This window comes from Neofelis nebulosa, chromosome 8 (assembly GCF_028018385.1).
Source record: "Neofelis nebulosa isolate mNeoNeb1 chromosome 8, mNeoNeb1.pri, whole genome shotgun sequence".
In the NCBI taxonomy this organism is placed as follows: Eukaryota; Metazoa; Chordata; class Mammalia; order Carnivora; family Felidae; genus Neofelis; species Neofelis nebulosa.
In genome coordinates, this window is record NC_080789.1 from 107,998,989 (window position 1) to 108,018,756 (window position 19,768).

A 19,768-nucleotide genomic window follows, 5' to 3' on the forward strand; every position below is an offset into this window, starting at 1 on the left:
GTAGGGAAACCTCTATGAACCAAAATTCAGAGGCAATTTTTTCAAAGGATTGATACATTCAGTTACATACCATTAAAAATCTTTTGCATGGCAAACAAAACAAAACAACCCTACCTGTTAAGTCAAAAGACAAATGAAAAGGTGGGGAAAAAATGATTTCACTTGATATCACAGCTCAAGATTGAATATCCCTACTATATAATACTCCTGAAAAGCAACAGGAAAATACCAAAAACCAAGCCCTACAGAAACATGGGCAGAATATAGACAAACAAGTTACAGAAGAAGAAATGAAAACGGACTTTAAACATATGAAAAGTTCATTTCATTCATAAGAAGAGAAATTCAATCTAATATTTTACTGAGATACCATTTCTCATTATCAGATTGTAAAAAATCAAGAAGTTTGATAACATACTCTGTTGGCAATACCATGTGGAAACAGGCATTCTCATTTACTGCTGGATTCTACAACCCTTAGGGAGGGAAATTTCTCAATATCTAACAAAATTACATATGCATTTTCTCCTTGACCCATCAATCCCATTTTGAGATTCTTTCCCAAACTTGTAGAAATACAAATTAATTTATTCATGACTTTTTCATTGTGGCATTACTTGCAATCAAGAAAAAAGAAAAAAGAAACAACTTAAGTATCCACCATGGGGGATTGGTTGAATATACCACAGGACATCTCCACAATGGAGCACTGTGTAGTCAAACCAAGAAATAAGTGACATCACTATGCAGATTATGGATTAATCCTGAGTATATAGTATAAAGTTAAAAAAAAGTCAAGTATACATATTAGGCTACACTTTGTATAAGAATTGGGGGACACACAAATACATACATATGTATGTATGTATGTATATACATATATATAGTATATTTATTTTTATTTCCAAATATATGTGGCTTATAGTTTTGGGGAAATACAATTAACTCAAAAAGTTAGTAAGCATCCAGTTCATTCCACTGAGAGTAACACCATGGCAAAGATCATGCCTAGTTATACTTTTTAAGCCTGAAGACTCTGGTCTTCTACCTGTTGGATTTTGAGCTCTGACAGTCCCTTCTATGTCAAGTTAATGGCAGCCTCCATGAGGCTGGAGGAAATGTAGACCTTGAGCAGAAAGGGCTTGGACAGAGGACTGAAAATCTCAGTCCTCTCTGTCCATGTCTGCTGCAGTCTCTCTGCTTTTGAATGAGGAGGCACTCGTCTTATCCTGCTGAGGCTGGAAGCAGTTTGAGATATGGAAGCAGCTGGCCTGTTCGACCTGACATCACCAACTTAGATACTGGTCTCCTGAAGAAAGCACCTTCCTGAGCAAAGCTGTAATCTCATTCCCATCTGTCTCTGCTTACCAAGTATCCACCCTTGTCTAGAGTTGACCTTCCTGAAAGTGGCAAGAAGAAGCCAGCAAATACCAATATTGTGAATTTTTCTTTCCTCTCTGTATAATGTTATATATAGCCTTGACTGGTGCATAATCTGTCTTCCAGAGAAAACAGACAACAGGTTGAATAGATCTATATTGAATCATACTACTAGCTTTCTACTAGCCAGTGATTTATAGCGCCTCTACTGTTTCTCTGCTTCTACAGAACAAAAGCCCCATATTTTAGGTTATTTTACATGCTGCACTCAACTTCCAGGTACTGTATTTGGTATAATTAGGATTGAGTTTAGCTATGAGAAACATAAAATCCAAAGTGGCAATAGCTTCAACATAAGAAACATTTCTTTGTCTCTCATGTAAATAAAGGCTGGAAGTAGTCAATCCAAGGCTGGCAGAGTGATACACAGGTGTCAGAATCCAGACTTCTTCCATTGGTTTTTCAGCATACACCTCAACATCTAGCTTTAATCTCATGGCTTAATATGGCTGCCTGGGCTCTAATCATCACATCAACATTCCAGCTAGCGAGAAGGTAGAAGAGATAGAAGACAGTTGGTCCCTTTAAGGACTCCTCCCACAAGTTTTATACACACTTCTACTCACAGACCATTGACCAGAACTTAGTCATATGGCCACACACAGCTGCAAAGGAGGCTGGGAATGGTAATCTTCATTTCAGGCAGCCATGTGTCCAACTGAAAATCATAAGCCTCTATTTCTAAGGATACAGGGGTAACATATACCATGAGACAACATCAGTCTTTGCCATATTACTCCTGAAGCAGAGCATAAGAGAAGGAGTAGGTCCTCATCTCAGATCACCAGGCTGTACGGTTACCCAACTTGTCCTCACCAGGTTTCCTTCCAAGATTAACTCGGGGTTTGATTTTTTTTTTCCAAAAGGATGATATCTCCTTCCCCCATGCACTGTTCCTATTGGCCTTCCTATAGACCATGGTTTCTTCCTACAGTGTTAACTCTTCCTTAAGAGCATAGGAGAACAGAATGTCAAAGCCAGAAAGATCTCTAAGAAACACACAGCTCCAGAATGGGAGAAAATATTTGCAAATGGCATATAACATAAAGGGTTAGTATCAAAAATCTATAAAGAACTTACTAAACTCAACACCCCAAAAATCAAACAATCGAGTGAAGAAATGGGCAGAAGACATGAATAGACACTTATCCAAAGAAGACATCCAGATGGCCAACAGACACATGAAAAGATGCTCAACATCACTCATCATCAGGGAAATACAAATCAAAACCACAATGAGATACGACCTCACGCTGGTCAGAGTGGCTAAAATTAACAACTCAGGAAACAACAGATGCTGGCAAGGATGTGGAGAAATGGGAACCCTCTTGCACTGTTGGTGGAAATGCAAACTGGTGCAACTGCTCTGGAAAATAGTGTGGAGATTCCTCAAAAAGCTCAAAATAAAGCTACCCTACAACTCACCAATAGCACTACTAGGAATTTATCCAAATAATACAGGAGTGCTAATTCATAGGGGCACATGTACCCCAGTGTTTATAGCAGTGCTATCAACAATAGCCAAAGAATGGAAATAGCCCAAATGTCCATCGAATGATGAATGGATAAAGAAGACGTGGTATATATACACAATGGAATACTAGTCATTGATGAAAAAGAATGAAATCTCGCCATTTGCAGCAACCTGGATGGAACTGAAGGGTATTATCCCAAGCAAAATAAGTCAGTCAGAGAAAGACAGATATCATAAGATTTCACTCATATGTGGAATTTGAGAAACTTAACAAAAAGACAATGGGGAGAGGGAAGAGAAAATAAGGTATAGAGAGGGAGGCAAGCCATAAGAGACTCTTAAATACAGAGAACAAACTGAGGGTTGATGGGGGTGGGGGAAATGGGTGATGGGATAGAGGAGGGCACTTGTTGGGATAACCACTGGGTGTTGTATGTAAGTGATGAATCATGAGAATATATTCCTGAAACGAAGACTACACTGTATGTTAGCTAACTTGACAATAATTTTTTTTTTTAAAGAATAAAGAAAACACCCAGCCCAGCACCTGTAGTGACAAAAATGAGCTCTTTGAGTTTAGAGGCTGTGAGCAGGTTTGACAAGGGTCAATGCACACACACACTCACATGAACTAGAGCTCAGACCTCCAGGGCCAGCACTCTGTTCTCTCTCCTGTATTGGTCTTTTCAAATGACTCCTATGTCCAGGCAGGTCTGCGCAGTCACCTAGATGGGAATCAATCCAGAGCAGAGTGCACAGCCCAGTCCACTTCCCTCCTTGGGAAGAGGTTCTGTTCTCCATCACTCTATTCTGCTTTTTTTTTTTTTTTAACGTTTATTCACTTTTGAGACACAGAGAGAGACAGAGCATGAGTGGGGAAGGGGCAGATAGAGGGAGATACAGAATCTGAAACAGGCTCCAGGCTCTGAGCTGTCAGCACAGAGCCCAATGTGGGGCTCGAACCCACAAACTGCGAGATCATGACTTGAGCCAAAGTCAGACGCTCAACCGACTGAGCTACCCAGGCACCCCTATTCTCCTTTGTTGCACTTGGCCTTAGATGAGTTATTCAGGGCTAAAGAAGAGCAAGGCTTTTCTGAAAGACGTCTGGGAACTTAGATGAGCTCCAAGCATCAGGACATGTTTGAAGCAAGTGAAGGAGGAGGTTCAGGAAAAGGCCTTTTCTGGGTACCTGGGTGTCTCAGTCGGTTAAGCATCCAACTTCGGCTCACGTAATGATCTTGCACCTGAGTCAGGCGTAGCACCTGCCTGGGATTCTCATTGTCTGCTTTCTCCTTGCCCCTCCCCCACCTGTGCTTTCTCTCTAAATAAATAAATAAATAAGCCTTTACCAGAGCTCACCAACTAAGGCATTGATACCTTGGCCTTCCACCCCTTTCCAGAGCAGACAGTGATGCAAGAGCTCCTTATGTACTACAGAAAATTGTGTCTGATAGAAAAGAAAACTGAAGGGTGCCTGGTGGCTCAGTCGGTTGAGCATCTGACTCTTGATTTCGGCTCAGGTCATGATCTCATGGTTTCAGGGTTCTAGCCCCATGTCGGGCTCTGTGCTGACAGCACAGAACCTGCTTAGGTTTCTCTCTCTGCCTCTCGCTTGCATTCTCTCTGTCTCTCTCAAAATAAATAAATAAACTTAAAAAAAAGAAAAGAAAACTGATGCCTCATTTTTCCTTAAAAATCTCATTTGCATGTTTTTCTTTGTGCCATTTCTACTTCTAACCTGCCTGGCCCAGGCCTATGACCTATAAACCAAGACCCTGCTTCCCACCAACCAGTGCAGGGATGATGATTTAGCACCTTCTCTAGGCCTCACCTGAGCTGCTGTCATGAAAGAATGGCAGTGGGGGGTGGGGGGTGCGGGGGGGGGGACACAAGTCTATGAACCCAGGGAAATGCTCACAAGGCTCTTGTTACTTGGCCTTTTCTTCATTCACTGAACAAAGTAGGTACTTATTCTATTGCAGCAGTGTTTATAATAAGAGATATTTGAAAGCAATCCAGATGCAACTTGTAGGGGCTTTGTTAATTGAACTATGGCATGTTCCCACAATGAAACACTGAGTTAGAAAAAGGAAGTATTCCCTGACCCAAAATGGAAAAATCCCCAGGGCATACTGTTAAATAAAAAGAGCAAAGCCGAGAACAGTGTGCATAATATGCTGCCTTTTGTATCAGAAAAGAGGAAACAGAATATTCATATTTGCATTTGTTTATTTTGCATAAAGAAGCATGAGAAACTAATACGTATGGTGGGAAAAGTGGGTGTGGTGGGAAGGAGGATGGGGTGAAGTTGGGACAGGCTTAAGACTTTCCAATCTATCCTTTTCACATTTTTAAAAATTTTGAAATGATATTACATACGTATTCAAAATTTTTTATTTTAAATATAATAAAATTTAAAAATTATTATGGCACTATTCCCTCATCTTGTACTATGTACTCTAAATTTGTACAGAGCAACAGAGTAGGACGTCCCAAAGTCAAGAACAGGCCTTTCTACCTGGGAGGGGAGCTGAGGCAGCAAAAGCAAAGCGTATGAGTGAGGTAGTGGCAGGTAATAAGGCAGAAGCAGGGAGGGGGGCGGGGCGGGGAGATGGTGCTGGAACGAGATCCTGAATACTATTTACTGTGGGTAGGAAATGGACCAAAATAGTAACAGTAGTGGAAGTATGGGTGATTTTTGTTTCATCTATACTTTTTAAAGTTTACAAATTTGCTACCATAAGCATGTTTTACAATCAGAAAGTATTATTACTGTAACTTATTATATGAAGTGTTACTCCCAGCAGTGACAGGAGGCGACAGCAGAGGATAAGGGAACCAAACGGTGCTCGTAGATCTTGGAGGCGTTTGTGGTACCGCAAGTGGCCACCAGGGGTCAGCAGCATGCCGCAGTCCCCCCGCCGCCAGCCACAGGTGACGGGACGAGGCTCCCGCCGGGAAAGGTCTTTCCTGCTATCCTCAGTCTCACACTAATCGCCATTTGCTTTCCACATGCTTCTGTCTCGGGCCATTTCCCACTAAACGGCAGTCACGAGGGTCTCCGAGGGCCACAGCTGTCTGCAAGCTGGGGAGCGGTGGAGGTGGGGGCTGGTGGAGATTATCTGGACCTGCGCTCTGCCTGGAGACCCTAGACAAAGAGAAGGCTCTTAGGCTGAGGCCCTGAGCTCCAAGAATCAATCCATTTCTCCTGGTGGGGGACAGGAAACTAAGCCAGTTTCCGGGACTGGAACTCCGCCAAAGGAGAGCCAGGGGTCACAGGAGGGGTTAGCCTGTCCCAGGAGGAAAATCGCTGCTCCCAGTAGGTCTAATGGTTCTGTCCTCATCAAGCAAGGGTACGGGTGGAGGGGTTGTCTGAGGGTGGGTTAAGGGGCTGAGGCTGCCCAAACTCCACTGTCTGAGCCAGAGAACTGACCTAGGCTCACCAGGAGTTTATGGAAACCTGTTACTGAGAGGTGCTTCAGACAAGAAGAGAACAGCCCTATGTTGTATGAGCCCAGACCTAAGACTCTGGAAACATGCTGTCACCTACCCTGTGACCTTGAGGGAGCTGTTTACCCTCCCTGAGCCTTAATTGAGGCCTCTGTAACACAAAGAGTTAGATAAGATGATCTTTAGGCCTCTCCCAGCTCTGATATTCTATGAATCTAAAAATTCCAGTCTTCCTACCCTTTCCCACCCCAGAAGGGGCTTAGCCCCAGGAAGGTCTGGCTGGACCAAGACAGACCTCATCCCCCTAACATGTGGTTTCAGGACAGTCCCCAGGCAAGTTCCCTTTGGAAGATTAGATCCAGGACACCCTGAAGGTAGAGGAGGAAAAGGTTCTTGGCTACAAGCTGGGACAAAATGAGACTCAGCAGCTCTGCCCTGGAGACAGTAATACCTGTAAGCATTGAGTGTTATGGATATTTCTCTGGCAAAGCCAGTTCAAAATTTCTCCCAGTCCCCACCTTGCTCCCAGACAGCCAGCAGCTCCCACACCTCTATTTACACCCTTCCTGGACAGAGATGAAAAGACCAAGAAGGTTAAGTTATTTTTCGAATAACAGCTATGCAAAGTAACATATATTATGTATGTGAAAATAATATTTATAATCTAGCATGCTAACTTAATGCTGGTCTATAGATGCAGTTATATATATCCAATCCTCTAGTGATCAATTCTTATGAGAGGCAAGGATCACATCAGTCACTCAAACTCCTGACCTTGGGAAAAGGGACATTCTGGGATTCTAGACTGGGTGACTGGGGCAGGTTACAGAATCCTATTCTGGTGAGCTTTAAAAATTAAGCAGGCCTGATTATTCCTGATTATTTGGGGCAGCTCTTCCACAAGGGGTGATGGTTTAGATAACTTTCAGGATCCCTTCCAGGCTGAGAGCCTATAATGTTTTTCTCAGTTTTGCAAGTCTTTTCAACTCAACATACCTTCCTTTGTTTTCCTTATTCCAAATGAAGAGCTGACCTAGAGAAAGACCCCAGATCCAGATTTTGTGGGACCCTGGGGCTTATACATATTTGAAGGACCTTCTTAAAGAAAAAGAATCTTGTTATTATTTTTAAAATGTTTATTTGTTTATTTATTTTTGAGAGAGAGAGAGACAGAGCATAAGTGGGGAAGGGACAGAGAGAGAGAGAGACAGAATCTGAAGCAGGCTCCAGGTCCCAGCTGTCAGCACAAAGTCTGATGTGGGGCTCGAACTCACCAACCATGAAATCATGACCTGAGCCAAAATCAAATGCTTAACTGACTGAGCCACCCAGACGCCCCCCAAGAAAAATAATTTTAAATCACTAATACACAATTTCTCTTAGAAAAGATCCATGAAGTGCAAGCCCCTGAAAGGAGAGCTTCAGTAACCCCACAGTGAATCTGTTCATTTAATGATCACTTAATGATCTCTCCACGCTCTAAAATGTCCCTGTGTTTGTCTCCTTCCAAATCTTTTTCTCTTTCCTTCCCTTCCCTATTGTGTATAGCTTCCCCTCCCTTTCCTTGAGGCATCTGGGACCAGAGGTATCAGCAGAGCCAGCTGCAGATGAAGTGGCAGTGGGGGGGTAAAGATAGACAACACAGACAGGGAATCAGTAACTATAAAGACACATTGAGGATGGGGGAACCAGGTTTCTCACTGTTGGGGAACAGAGTTAGACATGGGAAGGGCTGAGGCCAGAATAAACTCATGGTATTGAATGGAATTGGAGGTATAGGTACATGTTCATGGTTTGTCTGTGTTTTTTTTTAATTTTTTTTTTAACATTTTATTTATTTTTGAGACAGAGAGAGACAGAGCATGAACGGGGGAGGGGCAGAGAGAGAGGGAGACACAGAATCGGAAGCAGGCTCCAGGCTCCGAGCCATCAGCCCAGAGCCCGACGCGGGGCTCGAACTCACGGACCGCGAGATCGTGACCTGAGCCGAAGTCGGACGCTTAACCGACTGAGCCACCCATGCGCCCCTGTCTGTGTTTTTTTTTAAAGTAAACTCTAGACCCAACGTAGGGCTGGAATGCACAACCCCGAGATTGAGTCACATGCTTCCACCAACTGAGCCACCGAGGCACCCTGCAAATTCAGGGTGTTTAAATGCACACAGAAAAATTTGGAAATAGATATAAATGTATATGTATAAATATGTGCGTGTGTGTTTTATTTGAGAGGAAGAGAGCATGCGTGGGGGAGAGGGGCAGCGGGAGAGAGAGAAAGAGAGAGAGAGAATCTTAAACAGGCTCTGTGCTGAGCATGGAGCCTGATGGGGGGCCCAATCCCATGACCCTACGATCATGACCTAATCTGAAATCAAGAGTCAGATGCTACCTACTGATCCACCCAGGTGCCTCTGTGCATGTGAGTTTTAATATATACAGTTAATGAAAAAAAATTCAACTGAGTAAATGTGAAGATCTAATTGGCTTTATTAAGCAATTCACAGGATCAGGCAGCCTCCCATCTAGCAGTAGAGGGGACCTCTGAGGAGTTGTACAAAATGGGAGGTTTTTATAAGAAAGACAGTGGGGCAAGAAGTTATTAACAAAAGTGAAGACTGTTCCAGGCAAGGTCACCTTCCCTTAGGGTGAAGGGCAGGGGCTGTTATTAGGTAGATTACCTCATCTTTGAGGGATGGAGAGGGCCCATGTGGCAGATTATCTCATTGGTGCTGATCAGAAAATTCCTGACTGACCAGTTAAGACTTCTATTTCTGGCACAAGTTGAAACTGCAGTGAAGTTAGGTATTAAGCTCCAATATGGTGACTTGGCCTAAGTGACACCATTTTGGGAGTGTGATTTTCTTTGTCATAATATAAATTATAGTTATGTATGCATATATATGAATCATATTTATGTGTGCATACACACATGCACCAGTAACAATGAGTACATCTAATGCTCAAATCAAGGTTTCTAAGTATTCTCTACTAAAAGGAATCATAGTTCTTTGGAGAAGAGCTCATATACAGCACGAGACAAGGAAAGTGCAAAATGAACCTAAAATACTTAATTGTGTCAAAAAGTAAGGAAATTCTAAAAAAAAAATCATAAGAATTTATTAGAGTCGCAGGAGCCAGCTTAACAGAGTTCCTTCCCAAGGTCAACCCTGGAACAGTGTGAGCATCTTAAAAGAAATGATGATAGTGTTAGATTATGGTCCACTGAATACAATAAGGATCCATGAACCCTAGTAATAGATAGATAGATAGATAGATAGATAGATAGATAGAGGAAGTTCTTCCTTATAGTAGAACGGCAACTAATAATTATGGAAGAAATCAATATTTGGTAATTATATTTTCTAAAATATTTTCTAATAGTATCTCTAATCCTACATGTTCTTTTTACATTGTGACTTTGATAGTCTTCTGTCAAAGAGTGGGATCTCTGTCCCCTCCTCTTGAAACTGGGAAGGCTTAGACTGGAGAGATATCACCAATCAAGGATGGCAGAAGTGATACCATGTAACTTCCAAGGTCATATTAGAAAAGACAATAGAGGGGTGCCTGGGTGGCTCAGTTGGTTAAGCGTCCGACTTTGGCTCAGGTCAAGATCTCACTGTCCATGAGTTGAAGCCTCGCATTGGGCTCTGTGCTGACAGCTCAGAGCCTGAAGCCTGTTTCAGATTCTGTGTCTCCCTCTCTCTCTCTGCCCCTCCCCCGCTCACACTCTGTCTCTGAGAAATGAATAAACCTTAAAAAAAATTTTTTTTTTTAAAAGAAAGAAAAGACAATAACAGGGGTGCCTGGGTGGCTCAGTCAGATAAGTGTCTGACTTCGGTTCAGGTCATGATCTCGCAATTCGTGGGTTCAAGCCCTGCATCAGGCTGTATGCTGACAGCTCAGAGCCTGGAGCCTGCTTCAGATTCTGTCTCCCTCTCTCTCTACCCCTCCCCCACTTGTGCTCTGTCTCTCTCTCTCAAAAAATGAATAAACATTAAAAAAAATTTTTTAAAGGGGCGCCTGGGTGGCTCAGTCGGTTAAGCATCCGACTTCGGCTCAGGTCATGATCTCACGGTCCGTGAGTTCGAGCCCTGCGTCAGGCTCTGTGCTGATGGATCAGAGCCTGGAGCCTGTTTCAGATTCTGTGTCTCCCTCTCTCTGACCCTCCCCCATTCATGCTCTGTCTCTCCCTGTCTCAAAAATAAATGAAACGTTAAAAAAAAAAAAGAAAAAAAAATTTTTAAAAAGAGAAAAAAGAAAAGACAATAGCATTTCTCTTTTACTACCTGAACACTTACTCTTGAAGCCTTTGGCCTCCTCGCACACATGAGCCACCCACACTGGCTGATGTGGACACTCCATGGCTGAGCCCTGAGATTGTGTAGAAACAAGATATCTGGCCAGCCCCCAGTTGCTCCAGCTCCATCACCATTTTGACTGCAACCTCATGAGAGACCCCGAAACTAGAACTGCCTAGCTGGTCCCTTTCCAAATCCCTGACCCACAAAACCTGTAGGAGCTAGCAAATTTATATTATTTCTTAAGCTATTAAGTTTCGAGATAATTTGTTACACAGCAATAATTAAGTGGAACAGTGATGATTGGAGCAGTAGAAGATTCAGATGATAATCTTCAGTGACTGCAAAAACTAATGGGTTAAAGATTTGATGAGGAATAAGATGTTTACATAGAGTTAAAGTGTCTCCCCATTAAATATTTATTAATCACAAAGTAGAAAGTTTTACAGTGTCAAATCCTGGCAGACATTTCCTTAACAAAGTGATTAAAGTGAACATCATCACAATGGGACAGATTGACATTATATGCCTCAGTATACAGATAAATGTTTAACTACTGGCTGGGGAGCGGGGGCTGGGTGCGCACTGATTTGTATTTGCTGATTTCTGTAATGTAAAAATTCCTCCAATGACTCAGCTGCCTGGCTGACTCTTAACCTCAGTGTCATGAGTTTGAGCTCCACGTTGGGCCTGGAACTTACTTAAAATATATTTATACATATTACAAAAACTCCCATGATGACCAATTTCAGACCACCATTGGTTTCACAACAGGCTGAAATTTTAACAATTGGCTGTTGCTTGCTGGTGCAGACCACCTCCAGGGGACACAATCCATGTGTCCCCTGATATGATGCACTGAGAAGGACAAAGATACTTCTGAGGTATTCCTCCTAAGAATGTGTAACTGGCATCTCTTCACAAGGAAACATTATATAGGCCTGAAATGAGAGACACTACAAAGTAACCGGTCTGTACTCTTCAAATCAAGGTCACAAGGCACCTGAGTGTGTGGCTCAGTCAGTTGAGCATCTGGCTCTTAATTTCAGCTCCAGTCATGATCTCATGGTTTGTGGCATTGAGCTCTGAGGTGGGCTCTGTGTTGACAGCAAGGAGCCTGCTTGGAATTCTCACTCTCTCTGCCCCTCCCCTGCTCCTGCACGCATGCACAAACTCGCTCTCTCTCTCTCTCTCAAAATAAATAAATAAAAACTTTTTTAAAAAATGTCAACATCACAAAAGACAAGGAAATACTGAAGAACTGTTCCAGACTGAAAGAGACAAGAGATAACTAAATGTAACATGTGATCCTGGGTCAGGTTCTGGGCAGAGAGAAGAAACATGCCTGGAAGGGCCAGGAGAGATGGTAGTATCTTATCAATGTTAATATCCTGCTTTGGATGGTTAAACTGTGGTTACATAGGAGAATGACACTGTCTTCAGCAAATGTAGACTGGAGTGTTTATAAGTAATGGGCCATACTGTCTGCATCTTAAGTCTCAATTGGTTAGAAAAAATAGGATATATCATGCAGACATTGAAAGAGATACAGATACATAGAGAGAATGATACAGCAAATGTTATAAAATGTCAATAATTTGGAAACCTAGACAGAGTATGTTAGAGTTCTTTGTACTATTCTTGCAACTTTTCTGAAGGTTATTTCAAGATAATAAGAAAAATGCTCCAGGGTTTCTCTGAGTCTGGATCCCAAATTCTCACCTGTTGGGAAATAAGATGATTCACATCTCCAACAACATTCCCTCAGTTTGAATTTCCAGAAGTCTCCCTGCCCTTCCTGGGAGCTGTGCCAACTGACAAAAAGCTCCAGGACCCAGGAGGAGGGGGATGGACCAGGGCATTCATCATAAGCCATATGATGGGGACTTGTACAATAAGCCTGGCAAGTCAAGGAGTCTTGGTGCCCTGGACATTAGGTTTTTCCAACCCAGACAATTCACCTGGCAAAGAAGAAAAAAGGATTTAACCTCACTCTAAGAAATAAATAAATATAGACTACATGAATTCAAATTACAAAAATATGTTTCATTAACAGAAGGCTTTACTTCAGATTTCCTTTAAATAAATAGTAAGCGCCAGGTACAGCATGATTTCGTTTACAAAAATTCAATTAATATGCAAGTTTTTCAAAAAAACATATGTCAGGGTACCTTCTGGGAAGTCCTACAGGAGGAATACGTGAAATCAGATTTAACTACCCCTAGAAGAAATATTACTCAGTTCCAAGGGGGCTACAACCTATTTCCCACATTTTCATAACTCAGGGTCTGGTTCTGTTGATGTTTCTAGTTCTTTGCTAGGACTCAGCCTATTGAACCAAGCATGAAGACAAGACTTGTAGCTGGTTTAATTTGCCAAATCAGTGATCACACCAAGTCTAGGCCAGAGACCTTATGCTCCTGGGGGACCCCTGTAGCCATGGCAACTTGCTACAAAAGCCCATTCAGCTAAGTTCCATTTTCACCATTTATTAAATGTGAGTCAGTTGAGCTGGGACCTATGTGCTATCTACTGGGATTGGTTAAGGCAATAAATCAAAGACTGTCAGAATTAGACAGGATCTTAAAGGTCATCTTGTTCCATCTGGGTACCAGTCTATGGTTGAGGACCCCTAATCAGCAAGACTTTTCCCAGTGTCATGAACCAAACAGTGATAAATTACTAATGGAGGGACGGTTGGCTGCTGCCTATGAGCTCAGATCAGGTGATGGCTGATGGATGAGAAGATATTTGAATCCATCTGTGAGTTTTAAGGAATTTTTTGATCCTTCTTCGCATCCTTTAGTCAAGTGAAGACAGAGCTGGCTTCATGCCTTCCTTCTCCTGAAGACTAGGCTATGAGCCAGAATTTGATCACATGAGGTCTTTTCTTTGGGGAGACTCTGCTCTGTTCCCTCCTGCTTCAGCAACTGGCTCAATGCATACAGTTATATCTATTCATTCAACACATCTTTTGTTGAATACTAACTAGGTTTGGGGCATGGAGCTAGGCTCTGTGTTCACAATGTACATGAAACAATCATTAGCTCCTGCTCACATGGAGCTTACAGTCTGGTGGGAGGGAGACTATCAACACAGAAATAAATATATAATTACAAATTATGCTAAGAGTCACGAAGGAAAAAAAGCAAGGTGCCATGAGAGATATTAATAGATTAGGGGTCTAGGAAACATTTCTGAGACAATGACATGAAATGTGAAACCTTAAGGGTGAACAGGAGTCAGTTAGACAAAAGTGGAAAGAAAGAATATCCCAGGCAGAAAGAATGAGAAAAGACTCTGATGCAGAATAGGGTTTGGGATATTTGAGGAACAAAGGACCAGTGAGGCCAACATCTGGTACACTGGGGGAGACTGGGGTAGGATGATGCTGAAAGGAATCCAGGTTAAACAGGATGCCACATGCCCTGTTGAAACATTTGGATTTTTCTAAGAGCACTGAGTTGTAAGCAGTGTAACCTGATTTAATTTAATTTTTAAAAAGCCATTGCTCTGTGAAAAATGAAATGAAGAAGTCAAAGAGAAGAAAGAGAGCTCAATTAAGAGACCGTTATAACTCAGACAAGAAGTGATAGTGGTTTGAACTCAGCCAATAGCAACACAGGTAGAGAGGCATGGAGGATTCAAGATACATTTTGTTGCAGGGAACAGGGGAGAGACCAGTATCAACAATTTCACTGAAAATTTCTGCTCTCAACACCTGGGTAGAATGGATGGAGGTGACATTTGCCAAGATGGGAAAGACCAGGAAAAGGTTAAAAGGGAAGAGATTGAGAATTGCACATAGTAGGTTTCTGAGATTCTTGTGAAGGATACAAGTAAATAAATAAATTTGGGGATCATCAGCAAATAAATAGTATTTAAAAGCAAAGGAGTGAATGAGACTGCCAGGAAAACACTATAAAGTAAGAGAAAACGAAGAGGAGAAGAACCAGAGACATGAATACAAGAGAGGCAAAACTAAGTCCTGAGGAAATCCAACACAGAAATCTGATAGAGAAGAGCAACTGACAAAGGGACCCCAGAAGCAATGGCCAGAGAGAAAGGAGGAAACCAAGAGCATTGATGTCACTGGGGTTGAGAGAAAAGAATACTTCAAAACGATGAGTCTGGTAGAATGTTTAAGTGTTCCTGAGAGGATAATCAATGTCGAGGCCATTGATGACCTTCATGATGTCAATTTTGATAAAGGAATGGAGGTAGAAACTATACTGGTGTGGGTTCAAGAATGATTGACAGAAGGTGAAAACAGCTTGCAGAGGGAAGCAGAGGAATAGGGTAATAAATGACTGTCTTCTCACTTTGGCCTCCCGGCCAGGTCAGCTACAAACTTATTCCATCTCTCCTCCCAGGTTTTCATGGCAGCTTTTTTATCAATATCCATCAAGGTACTGAACCTGCAAAGAAAAGGCACTTAGGTCAGCCCCAGGAGAAACTGTTGGGAAACAGATGAGGGGATCTCAGATGCTTGCAGAACACATTTCTCCCCAGTCCGAGAGAAATAACAAAACAGAGGTGTTGTGGAGAAAACCCAAAGAAACCTTCTAAGCTTCTGCCATAAACCTCTACTAGAGATAAACACAAGTTGTGAGGTGGAAGAGGGAGTTGGGGATCTGGGAAGTACACAGGACCCTCACCTGATAGAGTTCATGGCCAGTTGTTTGAGTGTCCTCAGATCAGCTGCCATTCCCCCAATACCCATGAAGACCTCATAGAAATCATAGGACAAGCCTTTGGCACCAAAGACTGCTGGGTCATCAGAACTGATCACCATGGGGTACCCAGTGGCCATCAGAACAGCAGCAGGATGGTTTCTCAAGTCAGACACCAGTTTCAGAACCTGCCAGACAGGAAGCAAAGAAGAAAGACAAACTCTGACCCAAAAACATTGGGATGACTTCTGGGTACAATACAAGGAATAGAGCCAGTCCTCATACTCTTCCCAATTTTCTCCAAGTTTCTTCACCTTCACAAACATTTGGTCTCTCTCTTGGTCTGGCTCAGAGCAGCTCTCTGGAACACAGCAGGAGAGGCCGTGCACAAAGAACCCCAAGCAGCTGTGAAAGCAAAAGTATTCTATGGCCCCTCCTACTTCACTGGCCTTCCTCAATGTCCCTTTAGCTTTGTTTTTGGCCTTGCCCCAAATTCCACCCCACTGGGGACCCTCAACTGCTGCCTCAGTTCCCTCAACTGCTGCCATTATGAATGGATTAGGCAAAGGGCCATTCCTAAATAACTTACTAAGGGGAGAGAGACAGCAGAGGAATACAGAAAACAAGTGAGCTCAGGAGCTAGAAATCATACAGGAAAGTTTGGGAATCAGAACAGAGGTTGAGGTTGGAAAGAAAGATTGTATTGGGTTGGTGCCATGGATCATGCATACCTGGTTGGAGATGGGACAGACTTCTATGGGGATATCCTTCTTCCAGGAGTCAGCCCAGACTGCTGGGTGTTTGGTCAAAGCAAATCCATGGCCAATCCTGGTAGAGTTCAGTATTAGAGCAACCAGAAGGTTTCTATCTATGGAAGTACCCTGCCAGTCTGTGGATAAAGGGGTAGTCTCCAGTCAGATGGATCTGGCCCATAGACTATCCTCAGATAAAGGCTCCAGATCCCCAAGCAAGAAAAAGAACATTCACACACACACACACACACACACACACACACACACACACAGTTTCATATAACAATGCTAAAGAGAGGAGGTATGGCAAACCTTTAATTTTATGTATGTATGTAACAGATGAGGAAGTTGAAACTTACATAGGCTTTGTAAATTGAAGGAGCATACTCAAGTAGCAAGACTCAGTTTTAAACCTTGGTCTATCTGAATCCACAGCCTATATTCTTTCTTTCCATTTTTTATTTGTTTCCAGAGCTATTTTCTGGGAATTTTGTTCATGATTTTTTTACAACAATGTGTTGCAAACTCTTTCAATATAATTAAAAACAAATTTTAAGTTTATTTATTTATTTTGAGAGAGAGAGAGAGAGAGAGAGAGAGAGAGAGAGAGAGAGAGTGGGGGAGGGGCAGAGAGAAGGGGAGAGAGAGAATCCCAAGCAGGCTCCATGAGATCATGACCTGAGCCAAAACCAAGAGTTGGATGCTTAACCCACTGAGTCACCCAGGTGCCCCTATAGTTACTTGTATGTACTTATTTAATTTATATCTTTAACAATATCAATTGCAAGACAATTGCAAGATTACAATGACCAGTACTGACAAAGTGGTGGCAGATAGTGTTGGCTGCCTACTTACCAGCCATCCCCATTGTACATTCCTTTCTAGCAGGGCTTTCTTTGGAGGGTGAAAATGATAGGTCCTGACTCTCCCAGCTTCCCTTGCAACTAGGATAGTCCTAATGCTGACCTGGAAGGTTATTGGTGGGGAGATCTTGGGTTTCCTCCCTGATAAAAGGAGATACCCTAGAGGAAACATCTTGTCTCACCTGAATGTGACTTCACTGACAACCAAGTAAGGTAAACCCTGAACTTAATGAAAACAGCAGAGGTTGCTTATTATGTGAAATAACAGATGACCTTGTTGTAAAACCTATTGAATGTGTGTATTCCATTCCTGGCGGCCAAAAGCATCCTAACTGACCCACATATAAAATATGAAAACTCCACTGTTCTGTTAGGAATAAAATCCAAGAATTCCCATTACTTTTTAGGGCATGTGTTTTAGGTGGATTTTCACTGGTTTCCTATCTAGAACTTTTTTTTTCAAAGATTTCTTCCTTTTATTTTTTTTTTTAATTTTTTTTTAACGTTTATTTATTTTTGAGACAGAGAGAGACAGAGCATGAACGGGGGAGGGGCAGAGAGAGAGGGAGACACAGAATCGGAAGCAGGCTCCAGGCTCTGAGCCATCAGCCCAGAGCCCGACGTGGGGCTCGAACTCACGGACCATGAGATCATGACCTGAGCTGAAGTCGGATGCTTAACCAACTGAGCCACCCAGGCGCCCCAAAGATTTCTTCCCTTTTAAAAAATAAGAACATTAGGGACACCTGGGTGGCTCAGTCAGTTAAGCATCCAATTCTTGATTTTGGCTCAGGTAATGATCTCATGGTTGGTAGGTTCTGTGCTGACAGCACAGAGCCTGCTTGGGATTCTCCCTCTCCTCTCTCTCTCTCTCTCTCTCTCTCTCTCTGTCTCTCTGTCTCTGTCTCTCTGCCCCTTCCCTCCTCACGTGTACATTCTGTCTCTCTCAAAATAAATAAATAAACTTAAAAAATAAAATAAATAAAAATAAGAACATTACTCTCAGGTATCAAATACCCAGCTCCTGGCAAAATCCTCTCCTAGGGCCATGCGTCTTGGAATTTGGTTAGATCCTATTACAGTGTTTCATACTGTTGAAATGATTTCACACAGGTAAGTATGATTTTCCCAACTAGACCACAAGCTCTTCAAGGTTAACATCCCCCTACTCCCTTGCCCCATCCCCCACAAACAATTCTTCAAATTTCCTAGAACAGTTTTGATCTAAATTGGGTCTAAATTGATTGAAATGTCAGGAAATAAGAGATTAAGGCACACATACCCTTCCTCTGAGAGATGGTGTGATAAACCAAGGTTTAAGCCTGGTTGTGAAATCCAAGCCCCCACACTGCTCTCCACTTATCTCCTTGGTCTTCTAAGGGTGACAGGCGCCTACAGTACTCAGGGACACCAGGTGGGGTGTAGCAGCAAGATTTCCTCCTGATCTAAGCCCCCCAAATCTTCATTTTAACCTGAAATTGCAGCCATGATCTGGGACTCCTTTTGCTTAGGGCTTACATACTTTAAGGACTGGAATATGGGAAGCTCTGAGAGACGACCTATGAACCTGTGGAGTGAGCTTTAGGGAACAAAGGCATGGCTGGGCTAATGGCATTTCATAAACAATAGTAGTCAAGCTGTCTGGGCTGGGTGGGGTCTCCTCTTCAGCACTGATGAGTGTGGACAGAGCCTCCTAGTTGCCTGGTTGTAGTCCCTTTTCTGCCACTTACCCTTGTGTGACTTTGGACAGGTGAATTAACCTCTTAAGCACAACTTGATTATAAAATGGAGATCATCAGAAAGAATTCAAAATCAAATTCCATCAATGACTAGCTCTTTACCCTTGGGCCAAGTACTCTATGTTTGGAGCCTTGGGCTCTTCATCTATAAAATGGGGATAGAGGGTGGCTTAGATGGTTAAGTGTCCAACTCTTGGTTTCAGTTCAGGTCATGATCTCACAGTTTGTGGGTTTGAGCCCTGCATTGGGCTCTGTGCTGACAGTGTGGAGCCTGTGTGGGATTCTCTCTCTATCCCTCTCTCTGTCCCTTCCCTGCTCACCCACGCTCTCTCTCTCTCTCTCAAAATAAATAAATAAAACATTTTAAAAATAAAAAATAAAATAAAGTACAGTTTAAAATATAAAAAATAAATAAAATTGGGATAAAAACACCTTCCTGGCAGGACTGGGGTGAGAATTAGAAATAACATATGTAAAGTGCCAGATACTGTTATATTATCTGTTATATTGTTATTCCTTCTCCAGGGGGAATACATATTTCTCCATATGAAATGGACAAGTGCCATAAAATGACTATCAACAATACTAATACTGCCCCAGGATCCCATCAGTTCTCTTGAGTGATAATAAGGAGCTTTCCTATCCATCCCACCTCTGTCCTGCTCGTCTCCACATGGCTCACCTGTCTCTCCAGCATGGAAAAAGTAAGGCAGTTTAACGCCATGCAAGGTGGGAATCATCAAAGCCTCCCTGTAGTCATACAAGGAGTGGCCAGTGTCCTCATGTCCCACCTGCAGGACAGAGAGGAGGGGACATGGAGCTGTCTGCTTGGTCCAAGCCTCAATTTGCTGATGGTACCCTCAATAGCCTGTGAATACTCTTCCTTATAACCTGACGTTACTACTTGAGGCCATTGTCACATAGCCTTTTAAAAATGACCGGCAGCAAAATTGGAAAAGAAAAGAAAGTGTATTATTACCCCTAAATAATTCCCCCTGCTTAGTCAGTCAGAGGCTGTATCTCGTATCCTCCCACCCCTTTCCACCTTGTGTTCTGACACCACTTTCCAAGTCCCTG

The 19,768-nt window shown here is 42.6% G+C and overlaps 1 protein-coding gene across 6 annotated transcripts in view; it reads right to left on the reverse strand.

The window, feature by feature from the left end:
• Positions 1-11,059: 11,059 nt before the first annotated feature.
• The window catches only part of ADA2 (adenosine deaminase 2), a 30,810-nt gene continuing 22,101 nt past the window's right edge, over positions 11,060-19,768 (reverse strand). The window contains exons 7-12 of one of the 6 annotated variants that reach the window (XR_009265991.1): positions 19,374-19,482; positions 16,069-16,226; positions 15,323-15,525; positions 12,731-15,082; positions 12,387-12,625; positions 11,060-11,605 (exon numbers count right to left, since the gene is read on the reverse strand). Coding sequence is in view for 3 of the 6 variants with exons in the window: in XM_058744236.1 (XP_058600219.1) it covers positions 18,901-19,482 (582 nt within the window). In the remaining 3 variants the exon portion in view is untranslated. Of the gene's footprint in view, positions 12,626-12,730; positions 15,083-15,322; positions 15,526-15,651; positions 15,743-16,068; positions 16,227-16,386; positions 19,483-19,768 lie in introns of those variants that run through there. The other 5 variants (XR_009265990.1, XM_058744237.1, XM_058744238.1 and 2 more) reach the window with 5 other exon arrangements.